This window comes from Talpa europaea (assembly GCF_964194135.1).
Source record: "Talpa europaea genome assembly, chromosome: 8".
Taxonomy (NCBI): Eukaryota; Metazoa; Chordata; class Mammalia; order Eulipotyphla; family Talpidae; genus Talpa; species Talpa europaea.
Genome location: NC_140075.1, coordinates 24,142,257 through 24,163,247, shown reverse-complemented (window position 1 = coordinate 24,163,247; position 20,991 = coordinate 24,142,257). Strand labels below are relative to the sequence as shown.

Sequence of the window (20,991 nt, the reverse complement as noted above, 5' to 3'; positions counted from 1 at the left end):
ATCTCCTAGCAGCTGGAGTACGCCTACCCTGGTTTCAGCTGCCCCACCCAGATGCCTCCCACCAAAACAAAGGGGAGGCAGCCTTGAGGGCCTGCCTGCTTCCAGCTCCAGGCTGGGCTGTCACTAGGCAGGCACTTGTTGTAGCAACAGTCCCTGGGGACCATCCTGGGGAAAAGGAACTGCTGTCAGGAAAGATGGGGGAGCCAGGTCCCCCACCTCCTGCAGCCCCCAAGGCTATCTCAGGCCTCCATGACAGCCGCTCTGTAAGTCTACCCCCACACCCGCTGGTTCTGGGAGGGTGGGTTGGGTCACCTACCAAGCAGGTGTGTTGGGGTGTGTTGCCTGGCAACCAGCAGAGGTGTTTCCAGAGGCTGTGTGAGTAGGAGGCAGGTTGGGGGAGGACCAGAAGATCAGGCCAGCGGGCATTGGCCCCTAGATTCCTAGGGTCACAGGGCCCCCTGAAAGGTCCCCAGGCCCAGCCCCAGTCTCCTGACCCTCACCCAGGAACCCATAGAAGGAGGAGAGGACTTCTGGGAAAATCCTTTCAAAGTGACCATTGTCTCCTGCCAGTCCTGGCCCTGGCTCTGGCCTTGTAGAGGTCCAGCCCTCCAACCTCGAACTAGGCTGGACCTGGGCCAGCCTGGGGCAGTCACGGGAAGGTCTTAATGGTATGCAGAGCTCACACAGGGCTGGGGGAGCAGGGAGGAGGTGGAGGCAGAGGGTCACCCAAAGTAGGTGCATTAGCCCCAGGCCAAGAGGGCCTGCACTGGCTGGATTAGTGACAACACCATCCTTGTTGGATACCATTTGCCAAAGCATTTGCTCTCCCATTGTGGCAAAACCCCAACATTCATCCCCAGCATGGATCAGCACCCCAGCTGGCAGCTGAGGCTGCACGGAGTGGGTGAAGACCTTGCTGAAGGTCCCATGACAGATGTGGGTAGAGGCTGGATTAGAACCCAAGGATTCTACTCCAGCCAGGCTCCCCCCATCTCATGTAGGGGGGAGGCAGAAAAGCACTAATAACCAGGGGGGATTCTGGCAGGAGGTGACCAGTGGAGAAGGGATTCTTTATGTAATCAGGGGCTATGAGGAGTCTCCTCATCAGCTCTCCATTCCCGCACCCCCCCCCCCGCCCCCACCCCATGCCTGACCCTTTACTTCCCTGGGCTGAGGACAAGGACCAGCCCCAAGCTGATTTTGGAAAAGGCAGGACTCTAAGCCACAAACATAAGGAGGAGTGATGGATGACTAACCCAGAGGGTCTTCCTGGAGGAGGAGGACCCAGAGTGGTGCCTTCAAGGCAGGCGGCATTCTGAGAGAGCTGGTAACAAAGATACAGCATCTTTCAGGAAGCCCCTCCCCCAAGCCAGTCCCACCGCCACCTCCATTGTCAACCAGTTCAATTACGGCCTGGCTCCTGCTGAGGCCAATTAGGCAGGAGCTGGGGTCGGTTGACCAAGGCCTCACTTCACAGTGCTAAGCACAAAAGCTTTCTAGACACCATCTCCCAGGCAGCAGGAAGGAAAAGAAAGGGAAAATTCACTCCTTTTGTTTCTTTGCTGTAACCTTGGTCTGAACAAAGAAGCCACTGCCTCCCCTTCAGGGAACCTGCTTTAAAAAGCAATTTGCACAGTTTTGCTTGAGGTTGAGAGGCTCAGCTACATTCAAGGGGACTGGGAGCAGGGATGGCGGGTGAGGAGCAGAGCCTTGGCTCTAGAACCTCCTGTGACTTGGGTCTGTCCTCAGTGCAGCAGCAGACCTCTTGGGCTGGGCCTCTCTCAAGAGTGGTAGCAGGTGAAGAAGGGGTCCACCGGGCCAGGCTCCCACCTCCAAAGCCAAGGTCAGGGAGACAGCCCTGGGCTTGCTGTGCATCCTCTCCCCCTAGGCCACACCCTTGCTGCCTGACCTCCAGTAGGCACTGGCCCTGGGCCTCACATCCCACAGCAGTGGGACACACAGGCCCTCTGCTGGTGATGGGACTCAGGAGAGATTGAAGGAAGGGAAGAGGCTGTTCTCTTGGCCACAGTTCTGTCGTCACGCTGACCTCCAACAGGATGGGAGGGAGCTTGGCTCGGTGGGCAGTGGTCAGGGGCAGAGGGAGGGATCCAGAGGCCTAGGCCCGGTGTACCTGAGGCTAAGGGATGACTTAGCCATGGTGTACCCTGCGCCCTGGAAAAGTACCCTTTGTTCTCTTTCAGCAAATCCCCTCTCCCACTGCTCCCTGAGCTAGCCCCTGCCCCCCAGAACTAGGCCTGTGCTCAGAGCTCCCTGATCTCAGGATCTCCAAGGAAGGTCAGCACCAGTTTGTGCAAGGTGTGAGGGCTTCTATTTTATTTGAAAGCAATGTGGTTAATTCCTGTTTAAAGAATTGGACAGCTTCCATTAGCCAGGAGCGGCCTCTCAGACATCCTGAGCCGCTCTGCCCCATACGTGACAGCAGGTCTGGCAGAGGCAGGGTCCCGGCTCCCAGTCCTGGGGGGTGTGTCTGCCCTACTTCTCCACCCCAGGAGGGTGACCAGAGGCTGCCGAGAAGAGGGCAGACCCCACGGTGCCTGTTAGGATCTCCCAGGAGCAAGGGGACAAGTGTGGTCTGTGTGTGGCCCTTGATGGAGGGATGTCAGGCTGCAGTGGGCCTGCAGGGCCGGCTCCTTGGCAGAGCTAATGAAGCTTAAAAGACAGAGAGGGGCCCAGGAAGTCTGGCCCAGGGGCAGAGCTGCCAGGGCAACATTTTGAAAGAAGATCTAGCTGTGCTGGTTCAGACAGCCTTGAAATCCAGAGCTGGAAATCTATCGTGAGGGCTCGTGGGAGCCTCTGAAGGGCTCCAGGAGCCAGGCAGAATGTTCCAGTGATCTCTGACTGCAGCACAACCATCTCAAAACGTGATGACTTAAGGCAGTCGTTTCTTCTTTGATTATTTCCTCTCCGTTTTGTGGGTCAGGCGCTCCACCAGCACAGCAGGGAGGACTTGTCAGCTAAGAGGACTGCAGAGCTGGGGCTGGGGGACACTCTCTCACCCACACTGTTGATTGGGCTTCCCAACAGCATGGCCCCTTCAAAGCACAAGGATTCTTCCCTGGGGGGGGACAGCCAGTATTCCAGGAGGAAGGGCAGAAGCTGCCAGGCTTCTGACCAGCGTGCCTCAGAAGTCCCCGGATGGTGTCTGTCTCCCCATTGTGAGGAGAGGGAGTTAAACCCCACCTCAAAAGGAGAGGAGCAGCATAGGACCTGCAGTGTCTTTCATCCTTCAGGGAGGAAGACTGTTCTGAGGTAACGTACAGCCCAAAATAAAGAGGTGGAGAACTAGGAGGACTTCCTGGAGGAAGAGGCTACTTGGATCAGACCAGTTAGCCTGGAGCAGAGGGACGGGCTGCCTCTCTGGGCAGGGGGAATCTTTGGCAGGGGTTGGGGGTGAGGAGGATAGATACACTACAATAGCTGATTTTTCAGAGGTACAGGGGTGCCATGAAGGAGTAGAATTGGCCCTTCTTTGTCCTGTGCAGGGTCCACAGCAGACAGGCCTGGCCGGGTCCAGTGGATGGGAATCTGTCTCTTATCCACATAAACAGCCACTCTACACCCTGGGAGCACCTAGCATGCTTAAATGGGATTCACCGCTTGGGGGTGGGGGGTGCACACCTCTACCCCCCCAGTAGAGACCTGGCCCAGGAGAAATAGTCCCAATCCCTGGTGAAAGAGTAAGGTCAAGGGCAGGGAAGCACCTGACCTGGTCCTCTCAGAGGGGACTGTTCTGTCCCCCCAGGCTGGTTCCTGGGCCCCCAAGCACACTCCCTCTACAAGTGCCACCCCTGCCAGAGGCAGGATCTAGAACAATCACCCACCCTTCCCTCTCTGGGGCAGCTTCCTCAGAACAGGGGGGTGAGAAGCCTCCCTTGCAGCCTCCCCGCTGCAGTTAGAGACGTTCATTCAGGGCCTGGCCGGTGGGGAGCTTCCCACAAAGGGCGGCCAGTGCCCTTAAGCACCAGGGACCCCTGTGCGCCACCTGGGCTTAGTGTCCATCGAGTGTCTTCCTAAGTGGACAATCTGATCTGATTTTCAAAGATTTACGTCTCGGCAGGGGTGGGGGCTGTAAGCGTTGGGAGGGGAGGAGGCTGGATCACTTTCTCAGCTTCTCACTGTTCCTTCTGCACCAGCATCAGCCTCGGGTGTCTGCTGCATGCAGGTGTCACTTCCCACGGGGTCACTCCAGGGCCTGAGGCTGGAGAGTCATAGAGCCTACCCCCTCCACGTGCTGGGGTCCCCCACAGGCTGGCTTCATTCCCACGCCAGGCTGAAGCCGAGCATCTGTGGGAGGCGGCTGCCCTCTGGCGGCTGTGAAGGCGAAGCCCATGGCAGATCTGCCAGTGACCGTCCTTGGACCCGGGAGCTGACGGCTAACCAGGAAAGCCAGCACGCCCCAGACCCTGACTCAGCCTGGCTGCTGCCCACCCTTTGCAACCACTTTACCCGCCGCAGAGCCTGGCCACCCCCACCGCCTCTGATCTGAACACCTGTCTCCCCTGCCCCCGGCCTAGGGCTTCCTGCCTCCCCTTAAGACAGCCAAACCCTCCCTGCCCTCCCCCTGCTCCAGCCCGCGCTGCCCCTGGACACACAGTCTGTCTCCTAGTTCTCCAGAAAGGCCTGTCCCCACCCCCACGCTTCTTCTCCACCCTGTGTCACCAACTAACCCTCTACCCCTTCTCCACCCCGCTGTTCCCCTAACCGCCCCCCCTGCACCCTGGAGTTCAGAACACTGCCCAAGGTAACCAGGGGTCACCTTATCGCCATGGCCAGAGGTCCCTCTGCAGACTCGCAAGCCATTAAGCCTTCTCTCCTTTTCTCAAAGGCCTTGTAAATTGCGAAATGTAAGCCACATGGACACAATTCCATTGAACATAAAAAAGCAAACCACCACCAAATGATTATAAAACAAATATCTGTAAAACCACCACCCTGGTCAAGAAACAGAACATCGCCGACCCCCAGAAGCCCCTGGTGCCCCTCCCGCCTCCCCAGGCTTGACACCTGCGCCTTCGCTGTCATGCTCATACAAAGCCTTATGGCCGGGTAGGTCCTGCTTTGGAGTCCCCAGGGCACCACACCACACACACTGTTTTGAGTCTGGTTCTTCCGCTCAGCTTCATGTGTGAGGCGCTCCTGCCTGGTTGTTTGGTGCCGTGGCCTCTTTTTCATTGCTGTGTACTATTCCTCGGTGTGGGTACATTCAGTCCCTTAGCTCTGTCCAGTAAGCCCTCCCTCCCTCACCTGCTCCTTAATATTCTTAAGAAGGGGGGTTTCCTTTTGCGCTCAGGTGTTAGGTGCTCTACCTAGAAAGGCAGTGGGTCATTATCAGATATGCCACAATAGAGAGATTATCTAGGCCCCCCCCCACATTCTGAACTGGCCACATTCTGAACTGTGGCCCTGGCTTTCAAGCCTGCTCCCACCCCTTCGCTCTTGCCTCTGTGGTGGACACCCTGATTTGAGGGATTCCCGCCCACCACCACTCCCTTCCTTTGCCCTTACCCCTCTTCCTCACTCTACACTTCCCTGACTCAAGGAAATCTCCCTGCAGAGGCTCTCATTACACCTCTGTGGGCTGTCCTTCCAGCCCCTCTTGCCAGCGAGCTTGAGCACCACCTCCTCCTGGAGGGCACAGGGCCCTGGGTACTATACACCCTCCCCTCCCCAAGCCAGGTCCTCCTCCTTCCTACTTTGCACATGTCCCTCCTTCTCCTCCCCCTCCTCTGCCTGTACCACCTTCCCCTCCCTGCCCACTGCTCCCACCCAGCTCAGGGTCCATCCTGTCACCTGACTCTGCTCTTAACCTGCACCCCCATCTCTCCTATGTGCTGACCAGCCGGTGGTGTGTGCGTGTGTGGTCTTGTCACATGCTCCCCAGCAGGACAAAGGCCAAGCTCCTAGCACTTGCATGTACCCCACTGCTCTCGGGCCAAACCACTCCTCTCTCCTCCCCTCACCCTGCTTTCTTCCCATCACGCCTTTGCCCAGAGAACCTGCTCTCCCCCCAGAGCCACAGCTGCTCATCCTCCAGAGGCAGCTCATGTTACCCCCTCCTCAGGATGCCTTCCGGGACCCCCAGGCCAGGTTGAGAATCTCCTCTATGCTCCCCTCTGTCACCGGCACATTCGGCCAACACCTCAGTATAAATAGGACACCCTGCAGGCGGGGACACTGGGCTCCTCCAAGTTCCATGGCTTCTGTATGGCACAGATGTGTGGCACAGATGTGTGGCACAGATGTGGCATTCAAAGAGTGTTAATTGATGGATGTTTGCTGCGCTGCTTCCAGCCTAGGCTCTCTAACCGTGCCTCTTCACACTCAAGCACACGGCTGCCTTCTAGCCCCAGTTTCCCCATCTGTACATAAAAGTCTAAGGCCCTTCTGATTGACAGGGCTGCCAGTGGCCGCAGGGGTGTTGTCCGGCCCTCTTGGATGAGGTGCTCAGCTTCCACCACAGGGACTCCCCGTGGGGAGGAGGGGGAAGCAGTGCCTTCTTTGGGGCTTGAGAAAAGATAACCACTGCCGCCTCCCTGGGTTCGTGGTAAGGAAGGTGAGGAGGGCACTGGGCCATGGTTTCTGTAGAACAGAGTAATCAGATGATCTCCCCGCTGTGCGTGTCGCCCACGGTTACTGTAAGAATGATTTTTTAAGCACTCAAAGGTGTCCTTGATGGCAGCTGGGTCTCCTTGTGCACAGGCCGCAGGCTGGTCCTGCTCACGCTCCTCAACCCATGCACGGCCAGCCCTTGAATACGGTTCCTGACCTTCCCACAGACAAGGACACCGAGGCTCCGGGCCTCAGCTCCCCCCTTCCAGAGCCAGAGGGGAGGTGCCGGTGCAGCAAAGGCCACGAGCGCTCAGCAGCAGGGGAGCCACTCAGTCCCCTGGCCACCTGACCCTTCTCCCTGTGCAGACTGAGATCTGGGGTCCCGGCAGGGGTGCCAGGGGATGAGAGGGGTTCAGTGGGCACCAAGGGTCAGGCATAGGTGGGGTGGGGATCCCTAGAGGATGTGCAGGTCCCAAGAGGAAAGAGGAAGGGCTGACCTGCCCACTCCCAGAGGGGCCGGGAACCGGGGAGCAGGGCAGGCGGAGACCAAAGCAGGAATCTGAGGCCACTGTCTGTTGTGACCTCTGGCTGGTCTGTGACGCAGAGTGTGGCCCTGAGTCCCCACTCAGGGTTATAGCCTGAGTCCCCACAGCCAGGGTTATAGCCTCCCCAAGGCCTGTGCTCAGTGTGGGGGAGGAGAAGCTGAGGGGAGGAAACTTCTCTAGGTTCTAGGTCCTGAAGTTGCTGGCTGGGAGCGACTGGGGCTTGGGGGTAGGGAGGGGTAAGCCAAGGCTTCTCCAGGGGGCCTGCACAACAGAGGGTTCTGCAGGGGGCCTGCACAACAACTAGGGTCTTATTGCCCACGGGGGTGGGGAGGGCTCCCCTGCCCTCCCAGCAGGCCTTACTCAGGAGCCCTGCTCTCTTTGGAGGGGTACGGGGGCGTGTTATAAATGGAACTTTGCTCACCCTGAGGACCACGAGCTGAGGAGCAATAGGAGCCGAGAAAGCAGGAGCTCCTGAGTGAGCAGAGGAGTGATCAGACCAGGGTAGGCCAAGTGACCTGTCACCCTTTCCCTCAGGACTCCCTCATGCACGCACACACACTCACACGCCTCCAACCCCATGTGAAAATCGCTGGACGCACTATAAAAAGACAAAGCTTAGGTGCTAGGATGGGGGTTCACTCAGATCGCTGAGCACAAGTAGAACAAGGGAAGAAGAGAAGGGCTGGACCCGTGTGCCTGAGGGTGGCTGGTAAGGGGTCATGAGTACCCGGTCTCAGACTTGGCATCTGAGCTGATGCCAGGAGCTCACTCTGAGCCATGACTGCAAAGGCCCTGGCCCTCCACCCCCACTCAGATCAGAGTGCTCCTGACTCCAGCATCCAGAAGGACCCATCCTTGCCCTGGATCCTTCTCCCTGCTTGGGAAAGGCCCCCTGGAGGTGACCCAGCAATGGAATGTAACCAACCGGTTTGTTCAAACCCGAGGTTTTCTCCGAGATCCGGGCAAGGTGCGGTTGGGGACAGTGAGATGAGGCGACACACCCTCCTCTCCAGACTCAGGGTGGCCAGAACACTTCTGGCTCCCTGCAGAACAAGCAGTGGAACTTTCTTCCATCTCTACCCCAAAGCAAACTTGGCCTTGGAGACCAAAGACAGAAGGGGGCCTTTGGATATCAGATGGATATTGGTCCCCACAATGGCCACATCCCCCAAGTCTGGCCACATCCCTCAGGTCTGGAGTTAGAGCCAGCTCAAAGGCAAGCCAGGACCTCCCCTTCTCCCCTCTGGATTAAACCTTCTGCCTTCCTTGGTATGGTAGGCCCAAAGGCACAGATTTAGGGAGTCTGGTTCAAATGCCAGCCCCACATTTGCAAGCAGAGTCTGTGGTCAGGCTTGAGTGTAGGCCCTCAATGTGACTTTCTGCCCCTTCTTAAAGGGCTCTGCTGGGGAGACTGAGCAGAATCTGTTCAGCCCTGGAGGATAACCCTGCAGGAGGCCCAATAGGATGAAGAGGCCACTATGGGGGCCCAGGAGCCAGTCCCTGGGAGCACCCAAAAGTCAGGGCCAGAAGAACCGCTAACTGCTGGAGGCTGGGAGTGTACCTGAGCAATTCAAACAAATGCTCAAAACATACTTATTCACTGGATGAATTATCTCAAAGTAAACACACACACGTAACCCCCACAGGTCCAAAGCATTGCCTGCACCCCATCATCTCTCTTGTGACCCCAGGCGCTCCCCAACCCTCCAAATGGATCTAATACCCCGACTCCTACCTCTATTACTTAAGCTTGCCTAGTTTTCAAGGAAATCTATGTGAGACTGTAGACTAGACCTTTTGTGTCTGCTTCCTTTGCTCACTATTATGTGTAGTGATTGTTCCATGTGGTTTCATGTGGCCGCCATTCATATATTTTTTACTGCTGTATAGTATTCCGCTGTGTGATTGTTCCAACATTTGACTGTGAAGGGCATTTGTACTATTTCCTGCTTAAGATTATTGTAAATAATGCTGCCAGGAATGCTCCCACACCCACTTCTGGATGTGTTCACTGTTGTGTTTTGGTAGGGTATCAAGTCAGGAGTACAGCTGCTAGATCATAGGTTATCCGTGAGTTCAGCTCTGATGGTATCCACCAAGAAGTTTCCCAAAGTGATGGTGGCGCTTCCTGTTCCCTCTGAGTGAATACATGTGTCCTGCTTCTTTCACCAACATTCGATATGGTCAGGATTGTTTGGGGTTTTTTTGGGTTTTGATTCTTTTGGGTATACAGTTGATTCATTGTGGTTTGAAATGACTAGCGAGGCAGAGCACAATTCATAGGCCTATTGGCTTACTTTATCAAGTGCTGGTGAAGATCGCCTGTCCATTATTCCAGCAGGAGGCCTTGCTCTTACCTACTGATTTGTAGGAGTGATTTTTATATCCGATATGGCCATTGTCTGCCGTGTGCGTTATGAATATCTGTTCCCACTCTACCCATCCTTCCCCTCCCTGATGCCTGTTCATGAATAAAGTTATTGATTTAAATGTACCCAATTTATCAACACTTTCCATTTTGGTTTGTGCTTTTTTGTGTCCTATTTTTAAAACCCTTCCCTTGCCCAAATTCATAAAGGTGGTCTTATGCTTCTCAGCTAGTGCCTTTATTGTTTTACCTTTTATTTTATTTTTTTTAAGATTTATTTAGTTATGCATACAAGATCTGAGGTACAGGCCAGAGATGTGGGGGGGTGAGAGGATTCACCAGAGACAGAGTGGGGAACAGAACAGGCAGACTGACTGAAATACACTGCTGAGGGGAGCAGCGGGGGAGGCAGGAGAGGTCTGCTGCGCCATGTGGGTTGCTCCCTGGCTAGCTAGGGATAAAATTCATGCTGCAGAGGCTGCAGATTGCTTCGTAATGCGGTGCTTAACCCCTTGCGCCACCAGGGAGGCCCTGTTTTACCTTTTATGCTTGGAATTATGCATCTGGAATGTTATAAATCACACTGTGATAGGAGTCAAATTTCCGTTTATATGGGGCCTATGCATGAGGTTGATGGATCACCATTTATTTCCCTCTGCCCTCTAATGCCATCTCTGTCGTAAATGCCAGCATGTGTAGCTCTATGGCAGGGTTCTCTGTCCGCGTCTTTGCCTGACTTCATAATCTTTGCACCGATATCACCCTGTCTTAGTAACTGCAGCTTCCTCATCAGTTTTGGCAGCTGACAGAGCAAGTCCTCCCACCCAGTTCCCCTTCAAACATATTTTGACCATAAAATGGCTGTTCAAGAGCCCAAATTCCTAACATGTGCGGGAGCGGGCCCCCCACACCAGCAAGCATAGGGCAGAACCTGAGAACGCAGCTGAGTCTGACCTGCCTGCCCGGAGATCAAATCAGACACCACAGGTCAAGGACTCGGGGTCACCGAGCTGCCTTCACCACCACCGCAGCCTCTGATTGACAGGCTATAAACGGGAAGTGCCCTTGAACCCCTCCAAGTCAGCATGCCAAGCTCGAGTGCAGGTTGGCGCCTGCGCTTCTGACCTACTGGCTCTAAGTCAGACAGCCCCACGAGCCCAACCCCCCTGTGGGTTCCATCCGTTGGCCGGGGCAGCTCACAGGCCTCAGAAGCGTTTTCCTCCCTAGGTCACTGGCTTATTGTCCAGGGATTTCATTCGGGAACGGCCAGCTGGCCGAGAGTCGTGGAGCAAGCGTGGGGAGGGCGACACAGGTCTCCCTGCCCTCTGGACACGGGCCATTCTCCCAGCACCTCCACGCGTCCACCAACCTCAGCCTCTCCAACCCCCTCCTCCTCCTTTTTTTTTTTTTTTGCTTTTTTATGGAAGCACCATTACAAAGCCTTGATTAATTAGCTTCAAGAATTAATTAAGTGCCAGTTCCTGGGAGTGAGGGGGTGGGGCTGAAACTTCCAAACCCTCTACTCACAGGAAGGTCCCAGGGCGACCAGCCCTCCCTTCCCTTCCCGGGCGCTTTCCCAAAGCCTCGTGACAGGAGGCACCCCCACCACCCTCAACACAAACGGGGACATATGTATTTCTTGCTACAAATCACATTATCATGTGATCGTTACAAATCATAACTAAACTTGTCCTTTTTATTTCTCATACATGCTAGGAACCGTTTATCCATTTTTACAGGACACACAAAGTAGTGGGGTTTTGATTAAATCTATAAATCCATTTAAGGAAGACGGACTTTTTTTTAAGATTTTATTTATTTATGCATACTAGAGCTGGGGTGTAAGCCAGAGGTGTGGGGCCGTGGCCGGGGTGGGGGGTAGGGGTGAGCGGATTCACCAGAGACAGAGTGGGGAACAGAACAGGCAGATGGACCGAAATACACTGTTGAGGGGAGCAGCAGGCGAGACAGTAGAGGTCTACCGCGCCATGTGGGTCGCTCCCTGGCTACGGATGGAACTTGTGCTGCAGTGGCTGGAGATAACTTGATACTGCTGAGGCTTTAACCCCTGAGCCACCACGGAGCCCCAAGGAAGACCGACTCTTTAAAAATTGTATTTTTCAATCCATGAACATAATATGGCCCTCAATGTACTCAGATTTAAATATTGCTTACATGTTTCAATCATTGAACATGCCATGGCCCTTAATGTCTTTACGTTCAAATTATTTTTAATTAGAGGATGAAAACATGAATACATTCTTGTTAAAAATACAAAAATTAGAAATGAAGCAAATATTCCTTTCCCTTTCCAACTCAGCAGTAGCCACTGTTACTACATACTTAAATGCACGCACACGCACACGCACATGTACACTCACATGTACACACTCACTAGTATTGCATGGGACCATATGTATTTGCCACATGATTTTTTAATTTAACAGTGGAGCGTGGTCATCGCTCCGTGTCAGAACAATTAACTCTAGGTCATTCTCTGTAGTTCTGCCTGTAGCCCGGAGACTGGGTGTGCCCCTAGTGTGGGAGCACAAACTTCGCTGCAGCAAGCACCCTGGACCATGCTTTCTTGGACGTGTGTGTGTGGGAGCTAACCTAGAAGCAACGAAGCCCATTTGGGTCCTGCTGCGGTTGTCCAGAACAGACACAATAAGAGATGGAACTAGGCTGGGGAAGAAAAGGAGGTCAAATTTCCTCTTGTGCTCCCTCTTGACAGTCTCCTGGGCCTCCCAAACCCCTGTCAGTCATGGGGATGTTGTAAATCAAAGATGCACAGCACAGCAGAGGGTGGGGGCGGGGCAAGGGTTCTCAGGGTGAGGGCAGTAAGAAAGAAGAGGGGGGAGATGAGGACTTTCATCTCCAAATCATACCTGCTCTGGGTAGGGCCTGTGCCCGCTGTGGCCCCCACACTGAGAGCCTGGCAGCAAACCCAGCTCATCCCAAATGAGGAATCTGAGGCTCAGCAAGGTGAGCGGGCCTGTCTGAGCTCATAGTGACCAGACTGGGTTTCTGATCTGACCACCAACCCTGTGCGTATCTGCGGTATCTGGGCGTCTCCCCGCGAGCGGTGCTGTCTCCGGGCACCAGATGGGCACATCTAGAGGAGCCAAGACTGGAACGGGGCTAGGGCAGGTGCTGAAGAGATGGCCCAGCACTGGCGCCAGTTAGAGGGCTTCCAGCCAGAAGACTAGACCGTGGCAGGTGACAAGTGGTGAGCGCTGAGCCCCTGCTGTCTCGGAAGTCCTCCCCAGGAAGCCGCCGCCCACCATGCGGCAGGTTGGAGGCAGCGGCTGGGAGCCAGGCCACAGCCCAGTCAGCACGGGGCCCAGCTGGGAGCCGGGAGCGGAGATCTGCCTCTGGCGCCTTGGGAACCTGACGGGGCCCAGGAGCCCCCACCCCAGCCCATGTGCAAAGCCCACACAGCCTTGGGAAGGCTGCAGGCAATGGGTTCAGCAAACCCCGGCTTAGCCTCCCCTCCCACCCCCTCCACGGCCCTGTCTGCCTTCCCTTCTGGATCCCTCTGTTTAGATTTAAGAAATTCTCTTCACTGAACCTGTCACACATAATAGCAGAGGATTTCTATTCTCTAGTAAATATAGTCTATTATGTTTTCTATGCTTATATATGGGCATTTATAAATTTCTTCCCCACGTTGAGCTCACACTGAGCTTCATTTTCGTTGCCTGCTTTGAGCGCGCTCTGTGCCGCGACCGGGGCAGGACAGCGCCGCATGCGAGCGCAGACCTAGGGCCGGGGGCCCCGATGGCAGACCCTGGCTCTGCCCCACCTCATTTTGCTGCAGCTGTGGTCTTGGTTTCCTAGTTGGTAAAATGGGGCTGGTTGGAGGGGTAACCGAGGGAGGCCGCTGACTGGAACACGTAAGCTGCTCCACAAACACCAGGCAGGAGGTTTTCGTTCTTCCTGACCGAACATCACAGCCAGGCATCCTGACCCCACCTTGCACCCTGGATCTGGTACCTGGGTCACAACCTTGGCCCCAAGTCCTTGTCTGGGGGTCCTGGGCCTACCCCGCATCCCTTCCTGGTTCCTGGAGTCTGGAGCCTGGGAGTTCATTGGGATTTCCGAGAGGCTCCTTTCTAGGTTTTCAGTAACATGAGGGAGAGGGAAATCGGGAGAAGGCAGAAGGCAGAGAAGCACCTCTGATTTGTCCAGGTCCTAAAAACCTGACCCTGGGTCCTTTGCGTTTCTGTCACTCGTGGGCTTCCCCAGCTGGTGTCTGAGCCCGGGTCCTCCAGGTTGGCATCAGCAGACGAGACGTGGCCCCTGGGGCAGACCATTAGCACCACTGCTCTCGGGGAGCAAGGAGGGGTGAAGACAGAGTCATCAGCACCCCTCCGTGGAGAGGCTGAGACTCGGGGGCACAGCTTGTTAGCTGGTGACTTCCAAATGTGGGCGCAGATGTGGATAGGAGGCTCCAGTGGGTCTGGGGGCTCAGCTCCGAGCTCTGGGATCCACAGGAGCTGAACAACTACCGGCGAGCCATGCAGAAGATGGCAGAGGACCTCCTGTCGCTGCGGAGACAGGTCGGCGCCCTGGAAGCGGAGAACCGTGTGCTGCGGAGGCGCCTGGACCAGGACTGGTTGGAGGAGGAGCAGGACGACATTGACGAGGTCCAAAACCTGGGTGAGGGAGCACGGCCACAGAGGACCCCCGAGCCCCAGCTCTAGATGGGGAGCCGCCCTCAACACCTGCTGGATGTGATCTGGCCAGAGCTGGCCGGGTCATCTCTGGAATAGGAGACAGAGCATCTCGTCCTATACCCCTCCCCAGGGAGACACCTGCCCCCAGCCACCAACTGTGCTGGGAGAGGCCTCCTCCCTGAGCTAGACCTCTTCTTCCTCCAGTGTCCATGAATCAGAAAATGCTAATTAGCAAGCTGGACATGAAGAAACTGAGGGACAAGGTGCAATATTTGCAGAACGAGCTGATTCGAGTGAGCGGGGGCTTGAGGGCCAGAGGGTGCAGAGCCTGGGGCTGGGGAGTGAGGGTGGGAGTGTGGGAGGAGATGTATCCAGGAGCAGAGGGAGAAGGGTTAGCGCAGTGAAGGGCTCAGCAGAGGGGTTTGGGGTGGACTCTCGGGGCCAAGAGTAAGGCCCAGACACACTTTCTTCCCACCCGACCCCTTCTTCTCCTTCCCCTGCCTTCAGAAGAATGATCGCGAGAAGGAGTTACTCCTTCTGTACCAGGCTCAGCAGCCACAGAACGCTCTGCTGACGCGGTACCAGGACAAGTTGCAGAAGATGAAGGCGCTGGAGGAGACTGTGCGGCACCAGGAGAAGGCAGGTACCAGGGGAGCTGCCTGCCAGGGGCCAGATCACAGGGCCCAGGCACAGATGGGAAGGGAAGGCGCCCCAGGCCAGCACAACCTCTACGCGCCAACCTCCAGGTGATCGAGAAGATGGAGCGGGTGCTGGAGGACAAGCTGCGGGAGAGGAATGAGCCGCTGCCAAATAGGCCGCAGGGAAAGCCCGGCGTGGGTGAGTCTGCACACCTTGTGGGTGGGCCTACTCCCCAGCTCGCGTCCCTCCCTGGAGGCCCTGCCTGCCCAGGGGCCTCCCAGTTGCAAGAGAACCATGGAAGAGGGCAGAAGGGCACTGGTCCCCTACTTATTCAGGCACCCAGATCTTACAGAGGGCCCCTGGGCTCCCTTCTGCCAGGGAGCCCCTCAGAACACAGCAGGAAGGACACGGTGTGTTGTGTGACTCAGGCTAGAAAGAAGCTTGGACCCTTTGGAGAGAGGCCTGCAGCCTGGAGAGAGCAGAGGGGGGCTGCCTGGAGCAGCAGTTCCTGATTTCTTAACTCTAGGGTGCTTGGAATTAGTTCATCTCTCTAAATCTGCAAAACAAAAAATATCTCGGTCAAATCAATGGTTTGTTTTCCCCAATGGTGCTAACCAGAGCCACCTAGAACTGCCAGTCAGAGGGTCTTTGCTGATAGGAAAGAAGCAGATCACATCGTGTTGGACCAGCTCAAACAGAGGGTGTCCCTGAGCCTATGGGTGCAGCCTCACCAGGGCATCTGTGTGCCCAACCCTGGGCTCAGCCCTCACTGTGGAGGTGTGTTGGTGCCAGGCAGGGTGGTCGTGAAGAACTTTGGAAAACAATGAAAGCTAGACCTGCCTTTCAAGAGCCCAAGGCCATCCAGGAGTGGGATGAGAGAAGACAACGTAGGAAGGAGACGGGGCAGAGGTCCCGGGATGGCAATGCAGGCAACAGAGGAGGCAGGAAAGAGAGAGGTGCAGACCTGAGCTCACCCAGGATGAAGGGCTGCGGGACAGTGCTTGGGGCCAGCATTGGCATCAGACCCTAAAGAAGCTAGAATGATGGGCTGCGGGATGTGGGCCTGATCCCACTGGCCCTGGGGAGCCTTTGAAGGCTTGAGAGCAGAGGAGGGGCAGAATGGAGCAAAATGTTAAGGAAGATCGGACCAGGGCCCAGGAGACAGGAAATCCTATCGCATGAACCCCTGTGACCGCATTCACAGCCTTCCCCACACCTGCCGCCTCTGGCCTTCCCCCGGGGACTACAGGAGAGAACCTGCCTGCTGACCTCTACTCCGCGCTGCTAGCAGAAAACACCAGGCTTCGGGCAGAGCTGGATAAGAGCCGGCAGCTGGGGGCCCCCATCATTCTACAACAGCAGGCCCTGCCGGTAAGAGCTGCCTGCCCAGGTTTAACCTGGGTCATCCTGGAGAGACCAGGGGTGGGGAGTCACTGGGTGCCTAGCAGTCACTCAAAGCACAATTCAAATGAAAGGTCAAGACTGGGAGCTGGGCCTCCCAGTCTCCAGGGGACTTGGAGTTTCCTGGAGCTCCAGCTCTCGGGCCTGGCACTTTTCCTCCTGGGGAGCACACCTGTCTGACAGTTTTGCCTTAATCCTCATCTAGCACCCTGGGAAAAAGCAAGCCCTAATTGGCCCCTGATCCTTGACCCCCAACCCTTTGCCACCTGACTGACCCCCAACCCTTTGCCACCTGGCTGGCGCACACTTGGACTCTACGTGAGCCTCTCAGAACTCCCTCCAGTGCACTTCCTGGGACTGGTGCAGCCTTAGAGAGCCCTTCTCCCCATCCCAGGTGGACCCCGGGGAGTTGGGCGCAGGAGGAGATGTGGCAGAGAGGCTGCGAGAGACAGATGGCCCAGCACAGAGCCCGCCCGCACAGGTGGGTGCCCGGGCCCAGGAATGTCCTGGTCTCTTCATCTCTGAGGCTGCTACAGGTGCCTCTGCTTGTGCTCACCCAAAGGGAGACATGGAATTACAGAAGAGAATGAACCAGGGGCCACAGGGCAGCTTTCCCCTTCATCCAGGTCTCACAGGATGTAAGAACAGGCCAGGGAACCCTTGCTTCATACATTCTTCGCTTTACAAAAAGACTCCCAGGTCATGATTCCGCTCTGCGCTAAAGGACGTTCCCTAGCATTTTACATTAAAAAATTCATGTGTAGGGCCTCCCTGGTGGCACAACAGTTGAGCACTGGGCTGTGAAGCTGCCTGCAGCCTCTGCAGCGCCAGTTCAATCCCTGGCTGCCTGGCGAGGCCCACATGGTGCGACAGACCTCTCCTGCCACACCCGCTGCTCCCCTCAGCAGTGTATTTCGTCAGTCTGCCTGTTCTGTTCCCCGCTCTGGCTCTGGTGAATTCTTTCACCCTCCTGCACTTCTGACTGTACCCAGTGCTTGTATAAATAAATAAATAAATCTTAAAAAAAAAAAAAGAAAAGAAAAGAAAAGAAAAGAAAAGAAATAAGCCAGAAGGAAAAAAAAAATACATGTGTAAAAACTTCGTAGGGGCTTGAGACAGAGTCCAGCCTTGGTCTGAGCTCAGCGTGGGGACCTGAACTCACAGCCCAGACCTGGCACTTACTCCCTGGTGTCCTGCGCTCCTGGGCCTCCTGGCTGGGCCAGGTGTGAGTTTCCGCTTTGCCCATAGGATCTCCTTGCTACTTCTTCAGACAAGTTTAACCTCTTGGCCAAACTGGAACAAGCCCAGAGCCGAATCCTCTCCCTGGAAAGCCAGGTGAGCGAGACCTGGGGGTTGGGGAGGCCAAGCAGACTACTCCTCTGGCCATGACTAGGCCCACGGCCCCTCCACCCCCCAACCCCCACCTCCCCCCCATACCCTTGAACTCCCTAGGAAAGTGGCAAGCCCACAATGCCCCGGGTTTTGTTTTCTGCCCTGAGAGCAGGCTCAGGCTCTGGTCACCCTGTCTCTCAGGGATGAGCCCACTTCCCATGGTTTCCATCTGTCCCTCTTGTGTCTGCAGCTAGAGGACTCAGCTCGACGCTGGGGACGAGAGAAGCAGGAGCTGGCCACCCGGCTGCAGGAGCAAGAATATGGCTTGGAGCGTCCCGGAAATGCCGGTGTCACAGCCCTGCCTGTGAGTGAGCCCTCTAGAGGATTTTTTTTTAAATAAATTTTATTTTTATATTCCCCATACAATTGCAACCCCCTTATTTTGACCCCAATCCCTCCCCTCCCTGCCCCCCAACCCCCATAGAGTGTCTCTGGTTCATAGTTGTTTGTTGATTTTGATTTTCACTTTCTTATAGTTATTCATTTTCCTGGTCCCTTATTTAGGTTTTCTAGATTCCTGCTATGAGTGAGACCATCTGGTATTTTTCTTTTTCTTTCTGGCTTATTTCGCTGAGCATGATCCCTTCCAGCTCCATCTATGTTGCTGCAAATCGCATGTGTTTATCTTTTTTGAATGCTGAGTAATATTCCATGGTGTATATGGACCACATCTTCTTGATCCAGTCATCTATTTTTGGGCATTTTTCTCAAGCACACACGGATCTAGAGGACTTCTTGAGGCTCGGGTGGTGGGCTGGCAGCCACACACCCCCGCCCCCGTCCCTGTCGCCCGGCCTTGAGGAAAACCTAGGAAACCGCTCCCCTAATGTATGTCAAAGACCTGGGCTCCCACTTCTGCCCTGTTCCCACCAGAGGCCTTTGTCCTCTCAATCTGCCGTCTGTCTAAGGGGTGAGACGCCCCTCCCAACGCTGCCTCCTTCCCCCCAGGGGGGTGCTGAGAATCAAGGACATGGCTGTAGATGAAGGTTACCCACATGGGCATTTCTCAGCCGCCCTACGCTGCCTGTCCTTTAGGACTGGATTTGCTCATGGGCGTTTGCTGTGACCCCCACCCAATTCCACAGTGCCTAAGTTTCTCCCATGAGCACCCTCTTCCTGGGCGACTTCATGGCTGCAGGTCGCCAGGGACTGGAGCTTGTGGCCCCGGGAGAAACCTGCTTCCCAAGAATAGACCTGCTCACAACTGCCCCTCAAGCTTAGCCTGGGGGCCACCAAGCCCCCCAGAGCAGACCACCATGGCTCCTGCTCTTGAGCCAGCTGTAGCCCTAGTCAGATGTTACAGGTTCCTGGAGCGGCCTGAAGGTGCGGGCAGAGAATGCGGGACTCTGGTCGCAAACTTGCCTGCTGGTCCCTGGGGACTCAGGGACACGGGGTGGACCTGCTGTGGGTAAATGGTTTGGACGTCTTTGAGAAATCATGGCCCACTGAAGCCTGGCTTCCTGGGCAAGGTGCATTTGAACAGGTCACCCCCTGAGGGCAGGGACATGCTCACTTCACCTTGCTTTTGTACCCCACAGAACCCCTCAACCCACCCTGAGGACCAGACAGGACCCTCGAAGCTGGACCCCTTGACGTCAAACTCAGAGGCTAAGCTCGACAAGCCCTCGAACCCCCAGGAGACATGAGCACTCAAGCAAACTCCCCTTTCTGTGCTGGGGAGTCTTATCCCCACCCCCTAAAAATGATTTTAATAAATGCATTCACCTCTTTCCTGGAGCAGAGCAGCCTGGGAAGTCTTGCAGCCTCCTCCCAGGCCCCACAGCCTCTGTCTGACCCAGGAGGTACTATCTTTGGAAAGCCAAAGGCCCTGGTGGACCCTGGAGGTAGCGGGGAGAAGAGGCCGCCAAAGCAGGAGCCAGGGAGATAAGCCCCTTCAGACCTCAGGAAGAAGTGAGACCACCAGAGGCAGTCTGTTTGGAGATGGGACAGAGGCTGCTCCCAAACATCCATAATAGCTGAAATTCTTGGGAAGGGAGAGACTGAACAAGCCTGCCTGCCGCATAGCTTCGTGTGAGTATGAAACACCCCATTAACCGGGACTAGCCTGAGCTGATAATGCTCTGTCCAGATGTAGCTGGGGACAGGAAAGCAGACAGAGGCAGGGAAAGGAAACCTCTACTGAGGGTCAGGAGACCCAGGTTCTAGCCACAAGCATGCTGGGTGACCTTGGGTGACCCAAGCAGCCACTCTGAGCTCGCTACCCTTCTACCCCATGCAAAGCTTGACCTTTTTGACAGTAAGGTCCTTTCCAGCTCCAATATCTCTGAGTCAAAGATGATGCAGGCCGAGGGAAGAGAAAGGAAGCAGGGAGGAGAAAGACGAAGAAGAGGACTGTGTGATGGGGAGAAGCAGAAAGGCTCCGAGAATGAGCTCAGACTGTGTCGGCCATGGTAGACAGACCACGCTGCTCCGCGGCTGTCCTGAGCAGGGCGCGCCCCCCAGTCAGCCTGTGGGACTTGGGCTTGCGCAGCTGAGGATGGCATCAGGCCCTTGGCCAGGTCAGGAGTTACAGAGGGTTCAGGGACCAACGTCAGGACCAGTGACAGGCGGTCCAAGTCTCCCTGCCGGGTGCCCGGGCTTAGCAAGTGACCCCATCCCCCCTGGGGCAGGAAGTAGAGGCCTAGGGAAGCCCAGAGACGGGTGAGCTGGAGCAGAAGAGGCACCCTGGCTTTCCATGCCCAGTCACCTCACACCAGCCCTCACACACTGGCCTCTGCCTTTGCCAGGCTGGGCCTTGACCAGAAGACTCCGTGACCCTACAGGGGGCTCCCACCCAGGGTGCAACTAGCAGAGCCCTACGAGAGCCTCATTCCTGCTCAGGGGGGCCAGCCGGAGCTCAGATCGCCCACCGCTCCTGGTCACACTCTCCTCAGTATAGCTCGCCAGGCCGTGTCCCTCCACTGGGCTTCAGGGCCCCAACATGGCAGTAATGGCCCTCGGCTCCCTCTGCCTGCCCCTCCACCCCCGGGGCCGAGGGTAGGGAAGCTTGACCCTGCTGGTTCCTGAGCTGCTGCAGGTGGGTGGGTCCCACAGAAAAGGACTCAAGTTCAGCCGCTCAGGCCCCCCATTCACACCGTAGTCCCCCTGCTGACCCGGCTGGGGAGCATCACCACTGGGTGATGATAACTCGGGGTCAGATGGAATAAAAGCCCTTCATGAGTTTCATCAGTTTATTGTCCTCACATGCCGGAGAAGCCCGGGAAAGGAGGGGAGAGAGGGGTGCTGAGCTGAGCCGGGACAGTGACCACCGAGCGCCGATTCCATCGGGTCGGAGGTGCCAGAAAGGAGCAGGGGCCGGGGACCAGGTGAAGACACAGATGCCCTGCGGGCCCCACCCCACAGCCCCCCTCGGTGGTGGGAGGGGCACCCCCTCGGA

General features: G+C 56.0%; 1 protein-coding gene across 1 annotated transcript in view; it reads left to right on the top strand.

Moving 5' to 3' along the window:
- The window catches only part of CCDC33 (coiled-coil domain containing 33), a gene marked incomplete at both ends in the record, with an annotated part of 105,945 nt that extends 86,705 nt beyond the window's left edge, over window positions 1-19,240 (top strand). The window contains 9 exons of the mRNA XM_084240123.1: window positions 13,980-14,145; window positions 14,367-14,455; window positions 14,670-14,801; window positions 14,909-14,999; window positions 16,006-16,172; window positions 16,597-16,683; window positions 17,451-17,537; window positions 17,785-17,898; window positions 19,133-19,240. Coding sequence (XP_084096249.1) covers window positions 13,980-14,145; window positions 14,367-14,455; window positions 14,670-14,801; window positions 14,909-14,999; window positions 16,006-16,172; window positions 16,597-16,683; window positions 17,451-17,537; window positions 17,785-17,898; window positions 19,133-19,240 — 1,041 coding nt within the window. The remainder of the gene's footprint in view (window positions 1-13,979; window positions 14,146-14,366; window positions 14,456-14,669; window positions 14,802-14,908; window positions 15,000-16,005; window positions 16,173-16,596; window positions 16,684-17,450; window positions 17,538-17,784; window positions 17,899-19,132) is intronic.
- Window positions 19,241-20,991: the final 1,751 nt, after the last annotated feature.